This window comes from Hyperolius riggenbachi, chromosome 3, assembly GCF_040937935.1.
Source record: "Hyperolius riggenbachi isolate aHypRig1 chromosome 3, aHypRig1.pri, whole genome shotgun sequence".
Lineage (NCBI taxonomy): Eukaryota > Metazoa > Chordata > Amphibia > Anura > Hyperoliidae > Hyperolius > Hyperolius riggenbachi.
In genome coordinates this window covers 284,935,246-284,959,232 of record NC_090648.1, presented here as the reverse complement: position 1 = coordinate 284,959,232, position 23,987 = coordinate 284,935,246, and the positions used below count along the sequence as shown (strand labels likewise).

General features: G+C 41.7%; 1 protein-coding gene across 7 annotated transcripts in view; it reads right to left on the bottom strand.

Moving 5' to 3' along the window:
- ANKRD26 (ankyrin repeat domain containing 26) overlaps positions 1 to 23,987 on the bottom strand; it is a 125,398-nt gene that overhangs the window by 52,165 nt on the left and 49,246 nt on the right. For 5 of the 7 annotated variants that reach the window (XM_068276422.1, XM_068276417.1, XM_068276418.1 and 2 more), the window contains 6 exons: positions 17,243 to 17,506; positions 15,208 to 15,254; positions 9,472 to 10,347; positions 8,867 to 9,030; positions 6,751 to 6,921; positions 1,806 to 1,839 (listed from right to left, as the gene is read on the bottom strand). In XM_068276422.1, the coding sequence (XP_068132523.1) occupies positions 1,806 to 1,839; positions 6,751 to 6,921; positions 8,867 to 9,030; positions 9,472 to 10,347; positions 15,208 to 15,254; positions 17,243 to 17,506 (1,556 nt within the window). The remainder of the gene's footprint in view (positions 1 to 1,805; positions 1,840 to 6,750; positions 6,922 to 8,866; positions 9,031 to 9,471; positions 10,348 to 15,207; positions 15,255 to 17,242; positions 17,507 to 23,987) is intronic. The other 2 variants (XM_068276420.1, XM_068276423.1) reach the window with 2 other exon arrangements.

The window sequence follows — 23,987 nt, the reverse complement described above, 5'->3', positions numbered from 1 at the left end:
TAAAAATCCCAAATAAATCTGTAGTGTGTCTACTTCCTGCTTTCATGGAAGCAGACATATCGTTAACATCCTGTGTTTACAAATTAGTTGCTCTGCCGTGGCAGTCAGCTGACACCAGTGAGAGATCAAATTGGTGATAGACTTGTGATTAGTCACAGATGAGAGGGGGATTAGATAGGCTAAACTCTCTAAAAACATCCAGGGTGCGTTTCTCTGTGTTTTCCTTATGGCATGTGCAAGAGTTCAGGCCCACTTTAATATAAACTTCAGGCATGCTATTCTTTAAAGCTATGATTAAAGCACACATAAATAAAATGACATTTCTGACAGAAAGACTGCATTACGCTGTTCTCCTGCTGCTTTCAAGTCAAAAGGTGTCATTGTGACCCTCTCTGTGTCTCAGTACATGTTCCATGCACAGGTGCGTACAATGATGTCATTGCACATGTCACCCATAGCGACAGCCAGGCTGCTCCGCTGCACCAGTGCTGACGGAGGGTGAACAGACATGTGGGCCAAGTGGCAGAAGTAAATCAGGCAAAGTGGAGATGAAGTGGTGGAGCCAAAAATAAACAAATATTTATAATACTATAAACAGTGGTTGTTCTATTCCATTTTATCCCCAGATGTAAACTTAAATATTAAAATTGTATTTTAGGGATTCTATTCTAAGGCTGCAAAGGGCAATGACAGCACAGTACGAGGCTGGCACTCTCGCCTTAGTGCTTAAGTCCCTGGTTTGAATTTTTTCAAGTTTGCATGCTCTCTCCATGTTCGTATAAGTTACTTATAGGCCCTTTGTGTTCCCCCCTCCCCCATCATATATCAAAACACACTGGAGTAAACTAATATTTCCCCCCTAAGTGCCCCTAGACTGTGGCAGGCTCATTAGACTGTGATAGGTAAACTACCTTTGAGGAAAAGTTAGTTACATGTATATTACAACGTACAATGCATACTTGCAAGGAGGTGTGAGAGATAAAGTGATGTATACCGGGGGAAGTTTAGTAAGCACAGTATAAAAGTGGTCTCATACTTGAAAGAAATCAAGAAATACCACTTTAGACTAGTTTATAGAGGCCAAATTGACCTATAAGACAACTTGTGCACCGAATGTGTCTGGCTGCAGTCAGGGCAGTAAGCCTCTTACCTGCAGTTTTTACTGCTCATGAACCCTTTCAGTAGAAATGAACAAAACTAGACTATGAAATGTGTAAATGTAAACTGCTCATACGGTGTAATAAACCCAAAGTTGGAGGAGCCCCACTGTGGCTGCACCAATCACAGGTGTATAAAGGTCTTCATCGGTGCTGCTCTGATACTAATAATATTGAAGTAAAGAACAATTCTGTTGTCTATAGCAGAAAAAAAAAATAATAAAAATATATTTTGCTCCAAGAGAAAAAGAAACAAGGTAATCCATGTAGAAAAAAATCTTCACTTGCCCTTTTGTACCAATTTTTAGCTAATTATGATGGTCTTCCAACCTTTCCTCATCAGTGTTCTCCCCAGAAATTTTTTCCAGCCGGGTGACATGAAAAAATAGCCGGGTGCATCAATATGAAAGAATGCAAGGCTGGTGCTTCTTTGCGCAACTTTGCTTATAGCATAGGAGGCGGTGAGCCCATGACAGCCGGGTGATAAAAGAGCCTGGGGAGAACACTGCTCATTCGTTTTTTATACAGTTATCTGCACAAAGCCTCATTGTTTATAATTTCTTAACCAATTCATACATTACAATTTCAAAGTGTATTTGAAAAAACACAAAACAGAATTTTAAAGTCACAATATGGAAAGGATTATACCTTAGAGGGCTCATCAACAGGTTTACCTGTTAGCCTACAATGAAAGAAAAAAAAAAAAAAAAGAAATGAATAGATAATTTATCTCAGTGTAAAAATAACAGTCCAACCGCTCATGAGAAATTAGCTAGAGTAGCATGTAAAAAATTCCCCCCCCTCCCCCCCCCCCCAAATAAATAAATAAATAAATGAAACCTGAGGTTCAAAATATATGAAAACTGCCATATGTTGTTCCTTTTAAAAACATTACTAGCTGCCTGATGTATTGCTGATCTTTCTGGTATCAGTAGTGTCTAAATCACACACCTGAAACAAGCATGCGGCAACTCCAGTCAGAACATATAATCTGCATGCTTGTTCAGAGTCCATGTCTGAAAGCACTAGAGGCTGAGAGTGATCAGCATATCCTGGCAATTTCATTGTTTAAAAAAAAGAAAAGATTAAAAATATGGCAGCCTCCATATCTCACTCTCTTCAGATGTGCTCTAAATCAGTGTTAAATGGAATATGCATACAGTACAAAAAACAAATTCTAATTCACTCCACTGCACATATATATACAGCGCCAATCAAGGGGATTGTGACTCAAATGCATTGATTCCACAGTACAAAACAAAAACTGAAGCCACAAAGTTTACTCTAATTCAATATATGTAACTCAGTCAATATATGCATAAAACTGCTGGGAGCGGTGAAACATCCACACCACACTGCCGGTACCGGATTAGCAGCTTTGGGGAATGCCATGAGTGATGCACCACCAATGTTATTGTCCATCCATAAAGGCAGTTTTCAGGGCTCGTTCCCACTATCGCGAATCCGCATGCCTCCAATGCATGCGGATTCGCACATGTAATGTGAGTGGATGGGGCTGTTTCCACTCCTGCGGTGGCGTTGTGCGTTTTTTGTTGCGGAGAAAAAACGCACAAAAGAGGCAACGATTTCGCCTGCGTCGGGAATCCGTGCGAATCGCCGCTAATGTATTTAATAGTAAAAACGCATGCGGTTTTTACATGCGTTTTTACCCGCGATTTCGCGTGCGATTTCGCACCTTTTCCAATTTTATTTTGCCCTGGCAGTGTCATGGTTAATTTCGCATGGCACCCTGCCATGCGAAATCGCACGCGAAATCGCGGGTAAAAACGCATGTGGAAACGCATCCGCATGCGTTTTTACAAGCGTCGGAATGCGGCCGAAATCGCGTCGCAACAGTGGAAACAAGCCCTCAAGATGTAGCCTGCAGAGTGATTGCCAACAGTACTCCTATGCAACTTAAATAAAAAAACACTACACAGTATGTCCGCATATTAAGCAGGCCGCGTCTGTGGCTGTAACAGTATTACCATGTCCATGACATGGTGCATATAAAGGATTACTTCACCTGCACAGGCATCAAAACAACATGCCACCAGGATGGGTCATGGTGGAGGAGCTTTCCACAGCAAGGGGAATGTTGGCCACTTCCACCAACACATTTCCCCTGTGCCTGACGTCATAAGTTTTCTCAGGACGTAACCAATTGCAGGCCAACCCAAACGCTTTCATTTAAAAAATAGCTTGCATAAACACGCCTATCTTTCAGCTTCATGCCAAGACATTGAGTTCTTTTATTTTTTCAAATCCAGTGTATGCACGAGCTGCAATGTGTAATTTCCATATCATTTAAAGTGAACTGAGTCCCATTTTTAGCACCAAGGGCATCTGAACTGCACATGAAATATGCATGATAACTGTGGTTCATTACTTAAAAAATTAATTCAATATTTTTATATTTAAATGTTTGTTAGAGGCCTTTTATTGCCCTACTTCCCTGGCCTGCCTCTGCACAAAAAACAAACAAACAGGCAGCTAAGGACTGCTGTAATTAGCAGCAGCAATGAGCAGACAAAAAGCTTTCATCAGCAGTAGGGATGATCAATGAGATGCAAATATTTCAGAGTTTCTGCACATTTCTGTACATTTTTATGCAAATCCTGTATATGCAGCTTGAAAATGGACCAATCAACTCCCACCCAGGTTTACATTGATTCCTCCATTTTCAATTTGCATATATTTGCATATAAAAATGTACATACATTTCCATAAATTTAGAAATATTTTCATCTCAATGATCATCCATAATCAAAAGCTGTACTTCAAAAACTGTTGAAAGAGTCACATTAATTACATTCACACCTTCCCCTGGATAAATAAGGGCAGTAGGAAGGAGGGGTGGCAGCTCCTACAGCTATTAGAAACCAGGTCAAATTTCATAACAGATAACAAATCCTTATTTGATACGGCCAGCAGTTACATACACCTCTTTCAGTACCGTAGATTTGAGTTGAGCATACATTTACATGCACCCCAGCTCATATTTTTAATCATCACTCCAATGCCTGTATAGAATTTATCTCCGGTAGGGCAACATACTGAAGTTATTATCCAATCCTTCAGGCCACATAATTTGCACCATATAACTCCAGAATACCTCCTTTTGCAGGAGAATTTTGTCACCACCTCTGTAACCCTGACGTAGTAGGTAAATACTTTTGGCTTTCACACCATCCACCAAGTGACCATGTACATCCCTGAAATGTTCATATAACGGGACTTTTTTGTCATCTCCACGTATTGCTCGCAGATAGCCAACAATTCTATCTTTTAATCTGCGTCTTGTTTTCCCCACATAGGACAGACTGCACCTGCATTTAATAAACAACTCAAGTTGTATTGCAATTAATGTATGCATTGATTCTAAATTATTTTCTACTACATTGAGTAACAACTATAACCTCACATGACAAAATACCCAGTATATTTATGCACACACCATTGACCCTCTATCTGCCCAGCCACATATACAATACCCAAGTGTGTAAAGCAAGCAGCAGGAAGCTTCCTTTGAATTAAGGCTCGCTTTGGTCAGTAGTTCTCATATATTTCTTACCTGCGCACATTATTGTAAAGGCAATGGAGGGGGGGAAAAGGGAAGGAGTCGGCACTACATTGGATTAAATCCGTTGATTTGAAGGATCTGCAGGGCCACAGCAGATTGGACTCTAATGGCACAGACAGCATGCTCTGACTGGAATTTTGACAGAAGTCAGGTGGATACAATGAAGATGCAAAGTCGGCACTACTGCGTATTGTGCGTTTATTGCCAGATGGTGCTTACATCACATTGCATGCAGTGAATAGTGAAATGCGTTCTCTACGGCGCAAAGTTAATGCGTTTTTTACATGTCAGACAGAATACGTCGTGTATGCTATATGGTGTCCCTGCGGTCGCTTCTAAGTGGGAGAAACCACAAGATCAATTAATAGACGTTTTAGAGAACACTTTAATTCAATTAAATCAGGCCATGGCTCACCCAGATTAATTAAGCACATAAGAGAAGCACACAACGGTAATCCCTCAGTATTAACTTTTGCAGGTATCATCCATGTCCCTCCATTGAGAAGAGGAGGTGATCGGGAAAAAAAGCTCAAAAGGGAGGAAATATTGTGAATTATCAGGACTGATGCCATGGGCCCAATGGGTCTAAATGACTATGCTGATTTTGCATGTTTTTTGGACCCTTAAGTATGGATTTTCTGATTATGTGTAAAGTTCTGATTGGAGAGCTGCTTCTAGCCACCCTATTCCCTTTATCGATCATGTTATGCTCCTGTATTAATTTCTAATTACCCCGATATAAAGACCAGGGCACTTTAGTTAGTGCATTTTCAGCTTACCTCCTGTTACCTATCCATCTCTTTTTATATTTGCTCACCGGATGAGCATTTTAATCCACATGGTTTGGCACCATATTGCCACACTCCTTGATCCCCATGTCACTTTTTTAGAGACACATATTAATTATATACACATTAATTATGGTACATGTTATGCACAAGTACACTTTATAGGCTAACAGCCTGTCTTTTTGCACTAATATCTAGTTTAATATAAACTAGTGTGACTGTTCAGGCAACCCACTACATAAAACTTTTTATGTTTGCAAGTGTTATCTTCAGTTTAGCCTTTGGCCACTAGGTGGCGCCAAACCGTCTACAGGTTGCCGTATAGAGCAATAGCTCTAGCGACCATCTAATAAGTATGGTCTGCTTTGGCACCAGTAGCCTAGTTTCCTCCTTCCCCACGGAAGCTGATCATGAAGCGCAGATGCGCTCCACCGCATGATTGGCTGAAGGGGAAGAGTAGGGGCGGCACCAGAAGGCGGAAGTCCGCCGGACGCCGCAGTAGAGGGTATTTCTACCCGGTCAGCCAGCTCCCGACATACAGCCTCCGTAGAAGCGCCCAGATAGCGCGAAACGGCCGTCAGGCTATTCCTGCACCCAGCGCCCACCACCAGCTCACAATTTCAAGCCTCCAATGTACGGTATGTGACACTTTTATTCACTGCACGCAATGTGATGTAAGCACCATCTGGCAATAAACGCACAATACGCAATAGTGCCGACTTTGCATCTTCATTGTATGCACATTATTGTAATACACAAAATATATGTCTGACTGTACACTGATCAGCCATAACATTGAAACTACTGAATGACACTCCTCAAGGGGCCAAAAGTAAAAAAAAATCAGTTCTTGAGGGTGATGATCATTGACAGGAGAGGGCTGTTGCTCAGGAAAATGAGCAGGTTGAACAGCATACAGGATCATGTAGAAGTGAGGCTCCATAGCATTGTATTGAAGCAAAGCTAGCGGTTGCGGGAAGGTGGAGGGATAACAGAACAGAGCTCAGGTCTAATAAAACAGTGTTCCCTGCACACTGCAAATCTGTTTTGCGATTCCGATTTTCCCTGAATGCAATCAACTGAAAAACGGATCAAAAAATGCAGCATGCAGTAACGATTAAAAATCAGAATCGGATGTAAAAAACGATTAGAAATCAGAATCGCATGCAGTGTGCAGGAAGCCTAAAGATGATAAATTCAATCATATTGATGTTTCATTTACCTCTTGCCATTCTCTTGTGATGTTTCACTGCTGTCCTCCAATTTATCAAGCATGTCTCCACTCCCCAACTGTCTTTGCTGTTTAGAAGCCACCTTTGTACCTCTTTGTCCATGCACAGACTTCTGGCTTGGTCCATGCTTTACACTTTCTACAGCCTGTTTCCCATTTGCCCTGCAGGAAGATCAAACAAGAAACTCACCAAATCACTACAGAAATCTGCAGATAACTGCAAAGTGCCATATACGATGCAACATTTTTAAAAACTGGTAATGGGGTCAGCTTTGCCATGAGAAGCCAATCAGACTTGCTTTAATTACGTGTTTATAGCTCAAACGTCTACAAGTTTCAGAACATCAGATAATGCTAATTTACGATAAAAAACTGCCCTATGTTTGTAATAAACATATAAACACACACACCCACACATATTTTCCAACATTTCAAGGGTGACTGATAGCTAGACCTTATTGTTTTCTATGGAGCTGCGATACTTTTACTATACGCAGCAAAATAAAGCATTTCTTGTAAATACAAAGTTTGCCAGCCAAAGCAGCAGATGGATCTCCAAACAAACATCATATTGTAATATTTTACTGATATTTAGAAAAACACTGAATTGATGCGCACTGGAAATGTGATATTTATTCTTCTCATACTGTATGTATAAAACACAACTCCACATAAACATCTAAACAAACAGAAGAAATAACGTACCGTATATACTCGCAAGCAAGCAGACCCGCATATAAGCCGACCCCCAACTTTTACCCAAAAAACCAGGAAAAAACGATTGACCCTCATATAAGCCGGGGGTAGGAAATGCTGGCTTCATGATCCCCCCAGTGTGTCCCAGTATAGCTAGTATAGTGCCCAGTATGAGTAGGTAGTGCCCAGTACAGCTAGTATAGTGCTCAGTATAGCGAGTATAGTGCCCAGTATAGGTAGGGAGTGCTCAGTATAGCTAGTAAAGTGCCCAGTATAGCTAGTAAAATGCCCCAGTATAGCTAGTATCGTGCGCAGTATAGCTAGTATCGTGCCCAGTATAGCTAGTATTGTGCCCAGTATAGCTAGTAAAAAGTGTCCAGTATAGCTAGTAAAAAGTGTCCAGTACAGCTAGTAAAGTGTCCAGTATAGCTAGTAAAGTGTCCAGTATGGCTAGTATAGTGCTCAGTATAGGTAGCATAGTGTCCCAGTATAGCTAGATAGTGCAGAGTATAGTGCTGTGTAGGTAGGTAGGTAGTTCCCCCCCGGCCGCCGCTGCTGCTATTACCTTACCGGCGGCCTCTAATATTCCCCTCTCCGTCTCCGTGCAGGGCATGTAAATAGTTTACAGCAGCTCGCCCCACGGCGGCAGCTGTGTGATGACGGAGGAAGCGTAGAGAGCGGCTTCCCGTAGCGGCGATAAGTATCGCCGTTACTATGGGAACCGCTCTCTCTACGCTTCCTCCGTCATCACACAGCTTCCGACGTAGGGCGAGCTGCTGTGAACTATTTACATGCCCTGCACGGAGACGGAGATGGGAATATTGGAAGCCGCCGGTAAAGTAATAGCAGCAGCGGCTGCGGCCGGGGGGGACATAACTCGCATGCAAGCCGACCCACCAACTTTTGGGGGGTCAAAAATTCGGCTTGCTTGCGAGTATATACGGTATTGAAAAATATCTTATTTGCTGCAAGATATTTAATTTTGTCCAGCCAGTCCCATTATTTCCATGACTAGACTCAGCTCTGACAGAAAGTATGAGCAGCACTGTGACCTCACTCTTCTCCACTGCCTTCAAGCAAAAATACATGCTGATTGGACTGTAGGTCAGGAGCACAATGATGACTCATCACTGTGGCTCCTCCTCTCACAGTAAAAGACTGTCAGCCCTGTGCTGCTTTTCCCCTCAGACTGAAAGCTGCTGTGCAGGAGAAAATGGCAGACAAGTCTTTTCATTACATATCATAAATATATACAATTTAAATATATTCATAAATATTTAAAAGCATTAAGAAACAGTGATAGCATTCAATACAATATGACATTTTCAACAGCAAAACACATAAAAGTATAAATGTAGTCTGAAAGACTGAGGTAAGACGTCATTTACATTTATTATATATAACTACTTACTCTTTAAAAGAGCTGTATTTTGAATACATTTTTGGTTGTGTATCTGCTTCCAATTGTGTCCCTGGCCTGCTGTCATCACTTTGTTTTGATGTCCTGCTATCAACACTTTGCTTTGATGTCTCCAGCTCCATCTGTCTGTTTACTATCGTCTTTTCTCTCCCAACCTAGGAACATTACAAATAGAAGGATGTGATGAATACGATTTACAGTTTAGCATGCACACACACTGACTAAAATGAGTGGGATCCAATGAAGTACACAAAACAACAGAACAATGGATTCTAGAATTTATTTTGTATTAATGAGAATTATCAAAACAACAGAAGCCAAGATAACAAGAAAAGAGTGAGAATTATTATGATTCATGAGTAGACTGTAGCTTTAAGAGGATGCCGAGGATAAGACAACGCAGCTGAAGCACACACCACAGCAGAAGGACAGTGAAATGACGATGGACTGAAGGTACAAATGACAACCATAAATTATCCAGATTGCAGGATCCTTTATAACCTCTTTCTATAGGGAAACAGAGCCGAACATTAAAGTTTATTTTTAATGTTCACAGAGAAGCAGAGAAACAGGGTCTGAAGAATGCACACTTCTACCTCTTTCTGTAGCTGTGATCTTTCTCTTGTCAAATTCACGAATTCCCTTTGTAGTGTTCCTACCTCATTCTTAAAGAGTTTCATATCTTGCTCTAGCTGTTTATCCAGATGCTTATTAGCTACATCATAAGTTTTAGGTTGCAACAGCTGTCCTTCCAGGTGATTCTGAATGTGATGGCCGTCTACAGCACATTGCTGGCTGTCCTGTTTAGGCTGCTCTTCATCAGTTTTCTTTTTCGTACAAGGCACATTTTCATCAGCTGGCTGTAAAACATGACCCAAGTTACCAGAGTCTGGTTTCAGGAAATGGAAATTGGCTATGCTAAATGTAGGAGGAGTTTTTCGCTTTTCTTGCATAGACAGAGGATTAGCATATTTTTCAGGTTGCTTGGAGTTCCCCACAATTCGTTCTTGGGTTTTACTTTTTGTGTCCTCACTCCAGTCAATTGACTCACTGTTTCCAAAGCTCTTATCATCCTTATCAACACTATCTGGGTACATCACTGGACCAACAGGCTTTTGAGGACATTCTGAAGTCCCAACTTCTTCTTTGAGATGTTTTTGTATATCCTGACAGCTATGGGAGCTGTCCTCCTGACTTTTACTGGTCTTTGAAGAATGTTTTTTCTTAGCCTTATATAGTTCTCGAAACCTTTGTTTTAGTTCTGCAGTAATGTCTTTAAAATGAGATTTCACATCTTTTTTTTCATGGTCTACCCACAGTTTTTCATATTTTTCTTCCCAAGGAACTTCCGAATCTGAAGATGACTCTTGATAGTCATCGATATTTAGAAGTAGATTCTCAAGTGATTGATGAGAACTCAGCTGTTTATCTGGATTCTTTTTCAAGTTGGCAGCCACTAATAAATGCTCACTCTCCATTACATAAAGGGACACAAAACAGCCAAGCGTTACTAGCTGCATACATTCACAGCTACAAAAAAAACTTTAAGCATTATATATTAAAAGTACCCAACAGAAGAGTAAGTCTTTAATCCTGGAGCACCACTATCAAACTGGAAAAACGACTGAAACAGAGGCGCAAACAAAAGTAAATTGTTTTTAAGTTGATAAAAATGTCTTACACGCGCTTGGCCAGCAACTGAGAATCACTCTTATCTGTTTGATGAAGCGGGAATTATCCTCTGAAACAAGTTGCACTGTGGAGTTATCAATTAAAGTTTTTTTGAACTGAACTCCTTAAGACCTGTGTCTTTTATGGGGAGTAAGTCCACCACTACCTCCCATTTTTATCAAGGAAAAAAATAATTTGCTTTTATTCTGTTAGCGCCTCTGTTTCAGTCATTTTTCTATTGTTCATCCTCAATTGGGGTGCATTTCTCCCTTTTCTCTACAGAGAGCAACTTATTAAACTGAGTGCAGTCAGGTTATATACTCCCCACCTGCCTTCACAGTGTTTGCCTTAGTGGCAACCTATACTGTTGAGTAATACTGCTCTATTGTATCTACCGGTTTCAATCATTTTATAATCTGCAGGGGATTCAAATTGTTGCGCTCTTGGTAAACAGTTGAAGACACACAGCCAATCAGCCCCCTTCAGGAAACCACTCACCGGATGGCGGGGTCTATTAAGACCAGTCAGCGCATTCAGGGTGTATGCCCCCCCCCCGTCGCCTCCCAGGCTCTCGCCTCCTTTAACCGTTCCAGCAGGATGAGGGATCACCAGGACTTCAGGGCCTCTAGTCCACCTATGATGCTGATGGTTGTGTGAAAAAGAGAAAGCACACAGAAGACCGGCTTCCAATAGTGGGACTCCATATTTATTTAAAAAACTATTAAAAACAGTTAAAAAAGCTGCACGGCAGGCTGAACATATATCTGGTAGGAAGAGTCAGCTCCCATTTGGCTGCCGTTCCGTCCAGATCAACTTAATTCACTGCCGCAGTCTGCCCTGTTCAAAGTGCCGCTAGAACGCTGGGCTGATTAAGCAGCGTACATCAAAACGTATATCTGGTGAGTGGTTGCCTGAAGGGAGGCTGATTGGCTGTGTGTCTTCAACTGTTTACTAAGAGTGCAACAATTTGAATCCCCTATTGTTTATTACTGGACATAACCCAGAGACTGTCTGCAGCACTTGGTTAAAATTATAGCAGAAACTATCATTGAACTATTACTAGGCAACATGTCCATTTTATGGGACTGATTTTGCCAATTTATTGAAATATTGTTTGCAGAGAGCGAGCGCTTCTTTTATCTTTGTTAAATGTTATAATCTGCATCATCAGGGTCTCTCGGTCTCTCTTTTTTTGTCCACTAAATTAAAGGGTGTCCATAAAGACACTAAAAATAAGAGTCACTTTTTTAACTTGATGAACTCTCATGTAACATGCTGATACAATGGATTCACTCACCAGTGCCCTATACTATCCCCAAAACAAAAGATACCCCCAAAGCAAAAGATACTCCCAAAGCAAAAGAAGAGTTTGTAGTAATCATTGCCCTCTTCTTCTTTTGGAGTCTTTCTTTAGGTTGGTAAAGTGTTACAACAAAAGTCTCAAGCTACAGGCTTACCATTACTTCTTTTCAAGTGTATCCTCAGTACTAAATGAAACCTTAATTGAAAGGCTGACACATTCCCTTTAAAACCATGCACATTGCCTGTATTCCCTGCTGATCCTCTGCCTCTAATACTTTTAGCCATAGACCCTGAACAAGGATGCAGATCAAGTCCTGTGACGGAAGACTCGATTAGATTAGCTGTATGCTGGTTTCAGATATGTGATTCAATCCCTACTGATGCCACAATGATCATCAGGACTGCAAGGCAATTGGTACGGTTAAAAAGAAAATAAATATGGTAGCCTCCATATGCCTCCAACATCCATGCCTGCACAGTAAGCCAGAGCCGATTGTCTAAGAGCGTCTTCATGCAACTGCACAGGCTTAACCGCACATCGTGCATAGTGAGCAATGCAGGACAGGAACTTCTAGAGGGTCCCGGGCAGTGGCGGTGGTCTCAAGGAGGACACAAGGGGCTCGATTCACGAAGTGGTGATAACCCAGTTAAAGACTTTAGGCGTGATAACCATTTTTATCATGCCTAAACTCAGTTTAGGCATGATAAGTTTAGGCATGATAAGTTTAGATAAGTTTAGATTGCGTGCAAAGTCCCGCACGCAAAGCAGCGCCATTAAACTCTATGCAAAGTGCACCAGACTTTGCTAGCGCAAAACTTTTGATCAGCTGTGCACTGCGGTGCTAGCCCAGTTGGTGCTTAAACTTATCACACCTAAAAACTTATCACACCTAAACTTATCACACCTAAACTTATCATGCCTAAACAGAGTTTAGGCGTGATAAAGGGCTTTTCACCACGGTGCTAACTGTTAGCACCGCTTTGTGAATCAGGCCCAAGAAGCCTCTGGAGGGAATCAAGAGGTTTCCCTCTTAATAGGCAAGTATCTAATTTTTTTATTAGGTTCAGATTTGCTTTAAAGAGTGGGATGACTTCTGGTTGACAAAACTGTAACATTTGCCAAGAAAATATGGGATTTTTTAACTTTTCATGAGCATAACCTAAATCTGGATATTATAATCCTTAAAGGATATCAGAGGTGACAAATTCAATCTAACTTTACTTACCTGGGGCTTCTTCCAGTCCCTAGAAGTCATTTGTGTCTCTTGCTGCAGCTCTGGTCTTCTGCGCAGTTGGATTGACGTCTTATCAGTTGTTTGAACAATAGCAAACAACTTTTTTTTTTTTTTTTTTTTTTGGTTGTTTCAACTTGTTTCACAACAAAAGTTGTTTGATTATTGTGCTGCATAAAACACTGCTGTTGAGTGGGTTTATGGGGCTTTAGTCCATTGGTCTTGGTATTAGGCGACAAGCTGGCAAAGCTTTCTTTCCCTGCACACCGGTTTGTACAACATGTTACTTCCACTGCCAGAAGGGTATTAGCTCACAATTGGCAAACCTTAAACCTCCCAGTTGAAGTATTTTCCTTACTATCAGATATCATGCTAGCTTCCCATATCCGGGCTAATATAACAAACACTATGCAAGGATTTTTCAACTCGTAGACCCCTTGGATTTCATGGCTGGAAAATTTTGACCTCTCACATATCCTACATAATTTGTGAGACTTCTGACATACTGTATGTTTGGTGGTTTGATTGAATAGGTGGAACCTGAGATTGTTAAGGGCCTGAGCCTACAAACGCAGTTGAGCGCAATTGTGTCCGCTTTTCAGCATCTGTAACATTGATGTGTTTCTGAAAAAGCGGACACAACTGGCTCAGGCCCTAAGAGATTATGATGCTGGATTTTGGTTGATTATTTTAATGTCCTAATTAAGACATTTTTACGTCTTCTAGTCCTGTTTTGTTGTTATGTTTATTATGTTATGTTATTCATGCTCCACGTGAGGGTTTTTTGGGGGTTTTGGCCCTTTACTTTGCTCAATCTTAATAAAGGTTTTTGAAACTAATTCCATACAGCTTAATGTCAGGGATTGACAAATCAGGCGCAACCAGAAGTATTTCTTCATTGGGAGCCCGCCTGTCCACTGCCTGTGCCGAGTGCTAGCAAACAACAGGATGGTGAATGGGAGCAGCTGATAGACAGTAAATTCATCACCTTCAGCCTCCGATTGGAAAAAAGGCCTAAAGCTGTCCAAACACATTTAGTTTTATATCAAATGTTCCAAAACAATTTATTTCTTTTTTAAAAGAAATTGATTCAGAAGGAATCAATTCCTATTGTACACTGCACATCAATTTTTAACAGATTCCAGCAGGGAATCTATTGAAAATCGATAGAACCCCAGCATTGCACTGATCAGTGCAATGCAACGCTATGGGTTGCTGATCTAACGCCACTCCTGTTCCATCCCCAATCAACCTATATTAGCCATCCTGTCCGATCCATACTTTCCATCAATTTCTTGGTACAAATTAATTAAAATTTAATCGGACGTTTGATCGAATCGAATGGGAAAATCGATGTGTATATGGGCACCTTAACACATTTGACAGATAAGCATAGACATTAATTCAAATAAGATAACAACAAGCAATTAGAAAGATGAAGTGAATGTGATATTCTGTAGATGAATCACCAGTTCTCTTGAAAACAAGCTAACGAGCCCTTCAAATCTGCAGTTTATGGAACTAATCTCACCACACAGATTAGGTGAACTTTTATTTGCTTATTAAATGTATCACATTTAGGGCCCGTATCCACTACAGCGAATCTGCATGCGTTTATGCATGCAGATTCGCACAAGCAATAGAAGTGGATGGACCGGTTTCCACTTCTGCGTGATTCTGTGCGGTTTGTCGTGCAGAAAAAATCTGCACGGCAGACCCATCAGAATTTGCACGCCGCATGCGATTTGTCGGTAATGTAACTAAATAGGAAAACCGCAAGCATTTTAGTCTTGCAGTTTTCCCGGCATTTCGTTTAAAAACCCTTGTCAATGCATGTCGGCATTGACATGGTTAAAATCGCGTTGTGAAAACCACGAGCGATTCTGCGTGAAAATCCGCATAGAAACGGCAAAGAAACCGCAACCGCATGCGGATTCGTTGACGCAATTTTCCCGTCGAAATCGCGCCGCACAAGTGGACACGGGCCCTAACATGACCAGCCTTTTGCTCATGAACACCCACATACAAATCAGCTTGGTTCTAGCACTTAGTAAAAACAGCACATCTGCTGCATGTGAATATGTCCAGAGCATTAGTCATTTCATTTGTGACCTTTCAAAAACTTACCTTCATATCATTTTGATCTTTGCTGATAAGCTTCTTATTTGATAAACCTAATAAAATTAAAATTATTTCTGTTAGATTTCTGAAGCATGATGATTGAAAATATTGCGGTTTTATATTAAAGGGAATTTTCTGCTATAACAGTCTCTCAATATGTATGCAGAGATTATAGGAACCTCTGTGGAGAATATACACTGTATGTTATATTAAATCTCAGTCATGATACTGTCTGCATGGAGTTTGTATGTTCTAATAGTTCTCCTGGGCATTCCCACATCCCTAAAACATACAGGAAGATCAATTAGTTTTCTCCCTAAAATTAACTTTGAACTGCGGCCCCTTTAGATATTCATTGGTTTTCTCTGAAAACAAAAATGCAACTGTTTCAGGAAAAGATCGCTGAGATATATAAATCAAGAAGTGGGTTTATTGATTATCAGCTTTGTGACAGCATGGGAAGGAATATGTGTTATTGGTGCTCATAGTTGGCAGCCTATGCAATAATACACACACACACACAGTTACATTTATTTAAAATAAACAAAATCAAATACTTAACTATGGCGAGGGAAGGCTCTGGGTCCTAAAGAGCCTTCCCATGCATCTCAGGATCCCCGCTTTCCACCATTGTCACCCCTGTTAGCTGTTGGCCCTGTCAGCCTCCGTGAGCCCTTGGAAATGCTCATGTCCGCAAGTGTTTTTAAAGATGGGCGGCTCCATACTGCACATACGAGAGCATGCTCTAGCACTGGTGCAGTACGGAGCTCCCTGTCTTCGCGACACAAGTGCTTCCAAAGAAGGGCAGCTTCGCACTGCACAAACGAGAGCACGCTCTAGCATCAGTGCAGTACGGAGCTCCCTGTCTTCGCGACACAAGTGCTTCCAAAGCCTACAGTGGTGGCAAATTTGAACAAGGGTGACAACGCTGGATCGCAATGACTGCGAGAGGAAAGGGAAAACTCTATAGGATCCAGAGCCTCCCCTCTTCATTGGTTAGTATCCATTTTTTTAATAATTTCAGATTTACTTTAAAGAGACTCTGTAACAAAAATGTAATCCCGTTTTCTACCATCCAACAAGTTCCTATACCTATTCTAATGTGCTCTGGCTTACTGCAGCACTTTCTACTATTACCATCTCTGTAATAAATCAGCTTATCTCTCCCCTGTCGGACTTGTGACCCTGTGTCTGGAAGGCTGCCAAGTTCTTCAGTGTTGTGGTTCTGTGATGCATCTCCCCCCTTCAGGCCACTCTCTGCACACTGCCTGTGTGTTATTTAGATTAGGGCAGCTTCTCTCTGCTCTATTATCTTTTTACAAGCTGGATAAATCGTCATTTGAGCTGGCTGGGCTTTCACATACTGAGGAATTACATACAGGCAGAGCTGTCTGCACTCTGCAGGAAGAAACAGCCTGACACTTCAGTGGGTGATAGCTGCAGGGGGAAAGAAACACACAAATGATCTCTTGAGATTCAAAAGGAAGGCTGTATACAGCCTGCTTGTGTATGGATATATTTTCTATGTGTGGACATACTGTACATCAACCTACTTCCTGTTTTGGTGGCCATTTTGTTTGTTTATAAGCAAACTTTTTGAAACTGTTTTTAACCACTTTTAATGCAGCGGGGAGCGGCGAAATTGTGACAGAGGGGAATAGGAGATGTCCCCTAACGCACTGGTATGTTTACTTTTGTGCGATTTTAACAATACAGATTCTCTTTAAAATCTATCAAGAGATTTTTTCTTTATAATACAATAAAGGTGTATGGCTGGCATTACCTACCCACATTCTATGCATCCCATCCTATTCTACTCTGTGGCTACTCCCTTTCCATCCACCACCCATTCTCCTTGACAACCTATGTTCCAATCCTCAGTTTGCCACTCTCAGATCTGTGCTGTGCCCAGCAGGCACATATTTGCTAGTACTGTACCTTTAATAAATCAGTAATAAAAGGATTTTAAAGTGTTTTGAATATTAATTAAAATCAAACATGAACCTGAAACATTCAATACCCATAATAAAAATGCAGGTACCTTTGTGATTCGGGGATTCCTGTGAAATGTCTTTGGAAATATTTTGTATACTGTCATTTTTCTGCTGCACATGGTCCTCGTTGGTATCTTCTTGAACCGAGCTTAATGTCATGGGAGGCAATGATGCAGTCTCTTTTGGTAAAGCACCAATATGCATGGTCTGTGGGAGTGTACTTTCATTCAGCTTATGGAGAGATTGGGTAAAACCTCTTGGGGTAGAACTATTTTTAAGAGAATGACTTGTAGAGTCCCAGTCAGATGCATCTAAATAAAACAAATGGTAAAATTATCAGAAAAAAATGGCAATAACCATCAATAATAAGGCAACGTTAAAAGCTGGGACAGGTAATATTATCCGAAGGTGTAGTAATGTTACAGGACCGTGTTCCCAGTGGCAGAATTGCTATTCATTCTCAAGCTATTTCATTCAATGTGACAACTGCTTCCTGTCAATACCAAAATATATTAGTGGTGATTCCTAATCTGTAAAATTGCCATTATTTTTTTCTCTCTTATTTCTGCTGCAGAGAAACGTCTTCAGTTGTAAGAGAAGATTCCTAGGCAAATAACAGATAAACAACTTACTTTAGGCAACAGTCATGAAACTGTTGAAGTGACTGCCTAAAGATATGCATTGTCTTTAAAAATTGTAGGCAGGCAGGATACAACAGCATAAAATGAGGTTGAAGACCTGCTCAATTAGGGATATTTTTTTCTAGTCTGACCACTTTCTGTCCAAAATGTGCACCCCCCCTATCCTCAAAATAGTGTTCTTTCTTAAAGGTCAATTCATTCTCAGCACAGGCCATCTCGGTACGGTGTGAAGCCAAAAACAGGCAAATTACCTCTTTTTATTACCCAATTAGTGCGGTGCCCGGCTCTGGCGCCCAAATCAGGCATGCAGCGCTGGTGCCCGAAACAATCGGCTTAGCGCTAAAATCAGCTGGCTCGCTTCTTGAGGTGTATGTAGACTGCAGAGTTAGCACTTGTATATTTTACCATGCACTTAATCTCACCAATGTACAAATTATTACACTCGTCAATATACTAGGGCACACATCATGTTTTGCTTATGACTTGATGTTGGATTCCTGGGATGTACAAGTTCTGCCTCAGTTTGTTGCTGGGCTAGAAGAAACCCGGGATGTGATATTTATTGAAGATCCTCGTGATATTTTTCCACCACTCATTACGCTGCTCTTATTTTGGATTATTTTTCTTTGAATGGAATACTAACGATTTCCTAGCAGTGTTGGTGTTGAAATGGTGGTCTCTCCTGGGCTAGTGTTGATCATACTCTAACTAAACCTGTTTTCATCTAACGTTTATAAGACGAAAGATTAGTCCCTGCCTCTAGCTGCAATCATTCCCTGGCTCCTGCAGGGAGCCCAAGTAGGAGGCTTGTATTCAACTGTAAAATTGTAACATTGTTCCTGATTTTTATACATGCTATTACGTTTGATAACAAACAACAGATAAAACCGTGTTGTTTGAAATTTTTGTGTTTTGTTTAAACTTAAAGAGTGATGAATGTTTGCAGTTTCCTAAATAAACAAACAAAACTAAAAATAGCTACAATGAAAAAGTTAGCTATAAATTAAAAGCGGAGCTGACCTCTTGTACAGAGGAGAACACAGAGAAATCAGCCTGTGTCCACCCTGCATGTGTTTATAAAGAACAGCCTGTCTAATTCTACTTTCTCAGCAAGCAATGACATAGCTCCCAACTGTCCATCTTTTGGAGGGACAGTCCCTCTTTGGGAGCCCTGTCCCTCTGTCATCCTCATTTGTCCCTCTTTCAGGACTTTGTCCCTCTTTCTATGTAAATATATATATTTATCTACTAAAAAATGTGTTTGATTGACTCTAAACTTTATTCCCATCCTTTAAATTGATATATTACTAAATTTACAATGTTACTATTGTGAGAGATCGCGGAAAAGCCGCCGCGAGTGCTACTGAGCAGGCGGCTGATTCCGCGTCCAGTGCGGCGGTTTGCACGCGGAAGCGTGTGTCTGGCGGCAGAGCGGGACACGGAAAAGCCGCCGCATGCAACAACAGTCAGGCGGCTGATTCCGCGTCCAGCGCGGCGGTTTGCACGCAGCAGCGTGCAGCTGGTGTGGCTGAGCCTGTTAGTTCACACAGGTTTAGAGCTACGCACGCGCGAGCCAGTTATACCAGCAGGAGAGGTGTCAGCTGATCAGGATGATCAGCTGATTCCTGCTGGACTCCTGATTGGCTGAGTGGTTCGGGCGGGGCGGCAGAGTCCTACAACTATATATACAGCTTGCTTGTCAGTTGCTGGTTGTCTGCCGTTGCGATCACTACGTGGAAGCACTCAGACCTTTAGTCAGTGTGTTGGAATCAGGTGGACCTGGGAATTCACACTTAGCCAGTTTACTAGTACTGTTAATCTGTGTATTTATTCAGACTAGTTCCAGGGTGCTGAGACCAAGGACTTCGCACTCAGACTAGGCATTGTTTGATATCTTTTATGACTTCTTGCTTTTCTGACTACTCCTCTGTCTTCTGATTCGGTACCTCGCATATCTGATATACCGTTGCCAGACCCAGCTTGCCTTGGATACCGAATCAGCCTTTTGTCTTTGTACTTTATCTGTCAGTGTGTTACCGACCAGGCGTGTCCGACCTCGAGAGCTATCTCTCTCCTTAAGAGATAGTCTCCAGACCAGATAGTGACATCCACCTTCGGGTGTCACTCACTCGCTGGTCCTTCCTACCTCCAGCCTGACTCCTCCCCTTGGAGAGCCTCAGGCTGCTGAAAGGTTCCTGTGCCTTCCCGAGAAGTATTCCAGCACTGCTGGTGCATTACTCAAAGTATTACTGTTACACCAAACACTCACATACCTATAGGTGTCCAGAGGTTAGCAATATATCTGTATTATCGGTGATGCTGCAGATCATCAATAATCAGGTATATATCTGCATTTTTGGTGATACTGCAGATCACCAATAATCTGATTCTCTCTGCGTGCTGACACCAATCGTTACAACTATGAAGGAAAATGAACCAGGATAGAAAGGACCAGTGTGGTTTAAATTATAAAACAACATATTCTTATGAAATCTTTATGGTATGCATGACTAGGGGTGTGACGGGGGCGTGATCAGGGGTGTGGCTTAAGTGTCCCTCTTTCTCATTTCAAAAAGTTGGGAGGTATGAGCAATGATCTAGTGTAATTTGATCTACCAGCTGTCTGCCAACTCTGCCAAGTTGAGAACCAATATGTAAACACAGGATGTTAACCATTTCTGTGCTTCGAGCAAACCAGGAAGTAACAACACTGCAAGGAACTTTATAAGCTGTAACAAGGAAATGTTTTTCTCTGTAAAGGTTATGCTGTTGCTTATCTTTTAGAGCAGAGAGGAAGTTCTGAGTTTAAGTGTTGAAGTTCCTGGCCCTGTCTCACAGCAGCTCTACTCACACACAAACAACCTGCACCACTCTCCGGCATCAAGATAAAAGTTCCTCTTCAGGTCTATCTCGCTTTCACTTTCATGTACTCAGCCTGGCTGTCTGCTTTGGTCACATGGTGTTTCTCTTTGAGACTAGCTCAATCAATAGCTGCACACTCCATTCAGGAGTGTGCAGCTAAGAAATCTCCCACAGTGTAGTAAGACACTTTAAAATAAAAACAAAGAAAATATATAGGCAAAAAGGTAGGCTTATTTTTAGACACATGAAACTTCAGCCGGAAAAGCTTTATTAAAATCCTAAAAAAATGTTTTCAATTGAAATCGACTGTTTCCAGATTAATAAGATCTACCATACATTATGATTATTTTGTTACAGTTTTTATTATAATTATATATTCATTAATTTGAGTAAAGTGTAACCTAGTGTTATAGGTATGATTATTTATCCTTTTTATTAGACAATTAGGATTATAAGCTTGACTATTATGATTATTACTGGTAATAATTATTTGATTATATTATGGCCCACTATTGTAAAGGGGCCCATACAATGGACGATTTCAGCCATCGATCGATACTATAGAATCCCCCATTCGATCGATTTGTGGCCAATTTCGATCAATTTGATCTGACAGGATGGAAAATTTAGGTCGATCTGCTGCTGGCAGCAGATTGATGGCCCATAGAGTTGCATTAAATCTAATGGTCCAATAATGCATTTAGATCGATTTCCAATAGATTTAATTCTGAAATCTATTGGAAATCTGTTCCTAGTGTGTGGCACACATCAGATAGATTCCTGTCAGATTGGACTTGACAGGCATCTGCTAGAAATCTATCTGATGGTCGAATCTGCTACAAATCTATAAGTGTATGGCCACCTTAAGATATTGTATTTATGTAGCTACTAGTTTAAAAATGGGCTTGGTCTGTCACTGCGCATGTGCCCGCTGCACACATTTCCGCCGCTCAAACTCCCGCCCGTCCGCCCCTTAGCCCGTCATTGCTCACCGCGCGTCACTCTCCCTCAATGTCTCTGCGTCCCTGCACATGCGCAGAGCGCATGTGGGACACACACAGGGACATGGGACGCAGAGACTTATTATAAAGGATTGTTTTTTTCTTCTTAAACTACTAATTCTTCGATAGTTTGATTATTTTCCAATTATAAATATATATGTTTATCCACCTGTTTCTATCTAATCCTACTTGTCATGTTATTACAACTTTTTCATTATTTTTTTTAATCATACTCCCCAATGTGTAGCTATTTATGTCATATTATCAGTATTGCTATTAACACCTCCACGTTTTAACAGCTTTTACCATATTTCTACTTGTTGACTATTAACCTCCTTGGCGGTAGCCCCGTGTGTGACACGGGGTAAGCCGCCGGAGGGTGTCGCTCAGGCCCTGCTGGGCCGATTTACATAATCATTTTTTTCAAACACGCAACTAGCACTTTGCTAGCTGCGTGTTTGGTCTGATCGCCGCCGCCGATGCGCCACTGTCCGCCGCGGAAACAGGCCCCCCCCCCCCCCGCATACCCCTTGCGCAGCCTGGCCAATGGCGGCCAGGCTGCTCTATGGGGTGGATCGGGATTCCCTGTGACGTCACGACGTCGATGACGTCACTCCGTTCGTTGCCATGGCGACGGGGGAAGCCCTCAAGGAAATCCCGTTCAGAACGGGATTTCCTTATGGGCAAGCGGCACCGGCGGCGATCAGTAGGTACGGGAGGGGGGGGGGCACCGCAGGGAGGGGGGAAGCATGTAGCTAGCGCTAGGCTAGCTACATGCTAAAAAAAAAATAATTTGAAAAAAACCCTCCCGCGGCCGCGCAGCCGCATTTATCATACCGCCAGGGAGGTTAATGTTATCTTTTAATTAGCATCTTCGTGTGAACACTTATGTGCATGTGCAGTTCCTTGGGTACTTTACAAACATGCAATTTTATGCACACATGTTAACCATAGTCATACACAGTTGGCCCTTTACTCCGGGGTCTAGTCCTAGGAAAAGAGGTGAGTGGACTCACCCCGAAAACCTCTGTGCCGCAACAAAAATGGGCGTGGTCAAGCATACCGTGGGCGTGGTCATGGGTGGGGCTAAATATACATGACCTTAGCAGTGATGTAAAAGGTCTGCCGGGGAAGTTTGAGCTCTGCCGTAGTATATCCCCCAAAAATAGATGTAATCTGACAGCATTTCACCAAAAATACACGTAATCTGGTAGAAGTTCCTCCAAAATACAGATAATATGGCAGTGGTTCCCCCAAAATAGACAATGTGGCAGCAGCAGTTCCCCTAACATACACATAATCTGGAAGCAGTTCCCCAAAATACGCGAAACCTGGAAGCAGATCACCCAAAATACACGTAACACCCAAAATACATGTAATCTGGCAGCAGCCGTTCCCTAACATACACATAATCTGGCAGCGGTTCCCCAAAATACACTTAATCTGTTAACAGCGGTTCCCTAAAAATGCAGATAATCTGACAGCAGTTCCCCCAAAATAGGTACCCCCAGCATAGGTAGCCAGGTCTATAGGTGCACCCAGTATAAGTAGCCATGAGTATATAGTTGTCCCTAGAATAGGTTGCCAGGTGTATAATGTCCCCAGAATAGGTAGCCAGGTGTATAGCTGTCCCCAGAATAGGTGGCCAGGTGTATAGCTGTCCCCAGAATAGGTGGCCAGGTGTATATGTTCCATAAGTAGCCAGGTGTATAGTAGCCCCCAGTATATGTAGCCAGGGGGTATATGTGCCCAGTATATGTAGCCAGAGGGTATATGTGCCTAGTATATGTAGCCAGGGGTATATGTGCCCAGTATATGTAGTCAGGGGTATATGTGCCCAGTATATGTAGTCAGGGGTATATGTGCCCAGTATATGTAGTCAGGGGTATATGTGCCCAGTATATGTAGTCAGGGGTATATGTGCCCAGTATATGTAGTCAGGGGTATATGTGCCTAGTATATGTAGTCAGGGGTATATGTGCCCAGTATATGTAGTCAGGGGTATATGTGCCCAGTATATGTAGTCAGGGGTATACAGTGGGTTGCAAAAGTATTCGGCCCCCTTGAAGTTTTCCAAATTTTTTCATATTACTGCAACAAACATGGATCAATTTTATTGGAATTCCACATGAAAGACCAACACAAAGTGGTGTACACATGAGAAGTGGAACGAAAATCATACACGATTCCAAACATTTTTTAACAAATAAATAACTGCAAAGTGGTGTGTGCATAATTATTCGGCCCCCTTTGATCTAAGTGCAGTCAGTTGCCTATAGACATTGCCT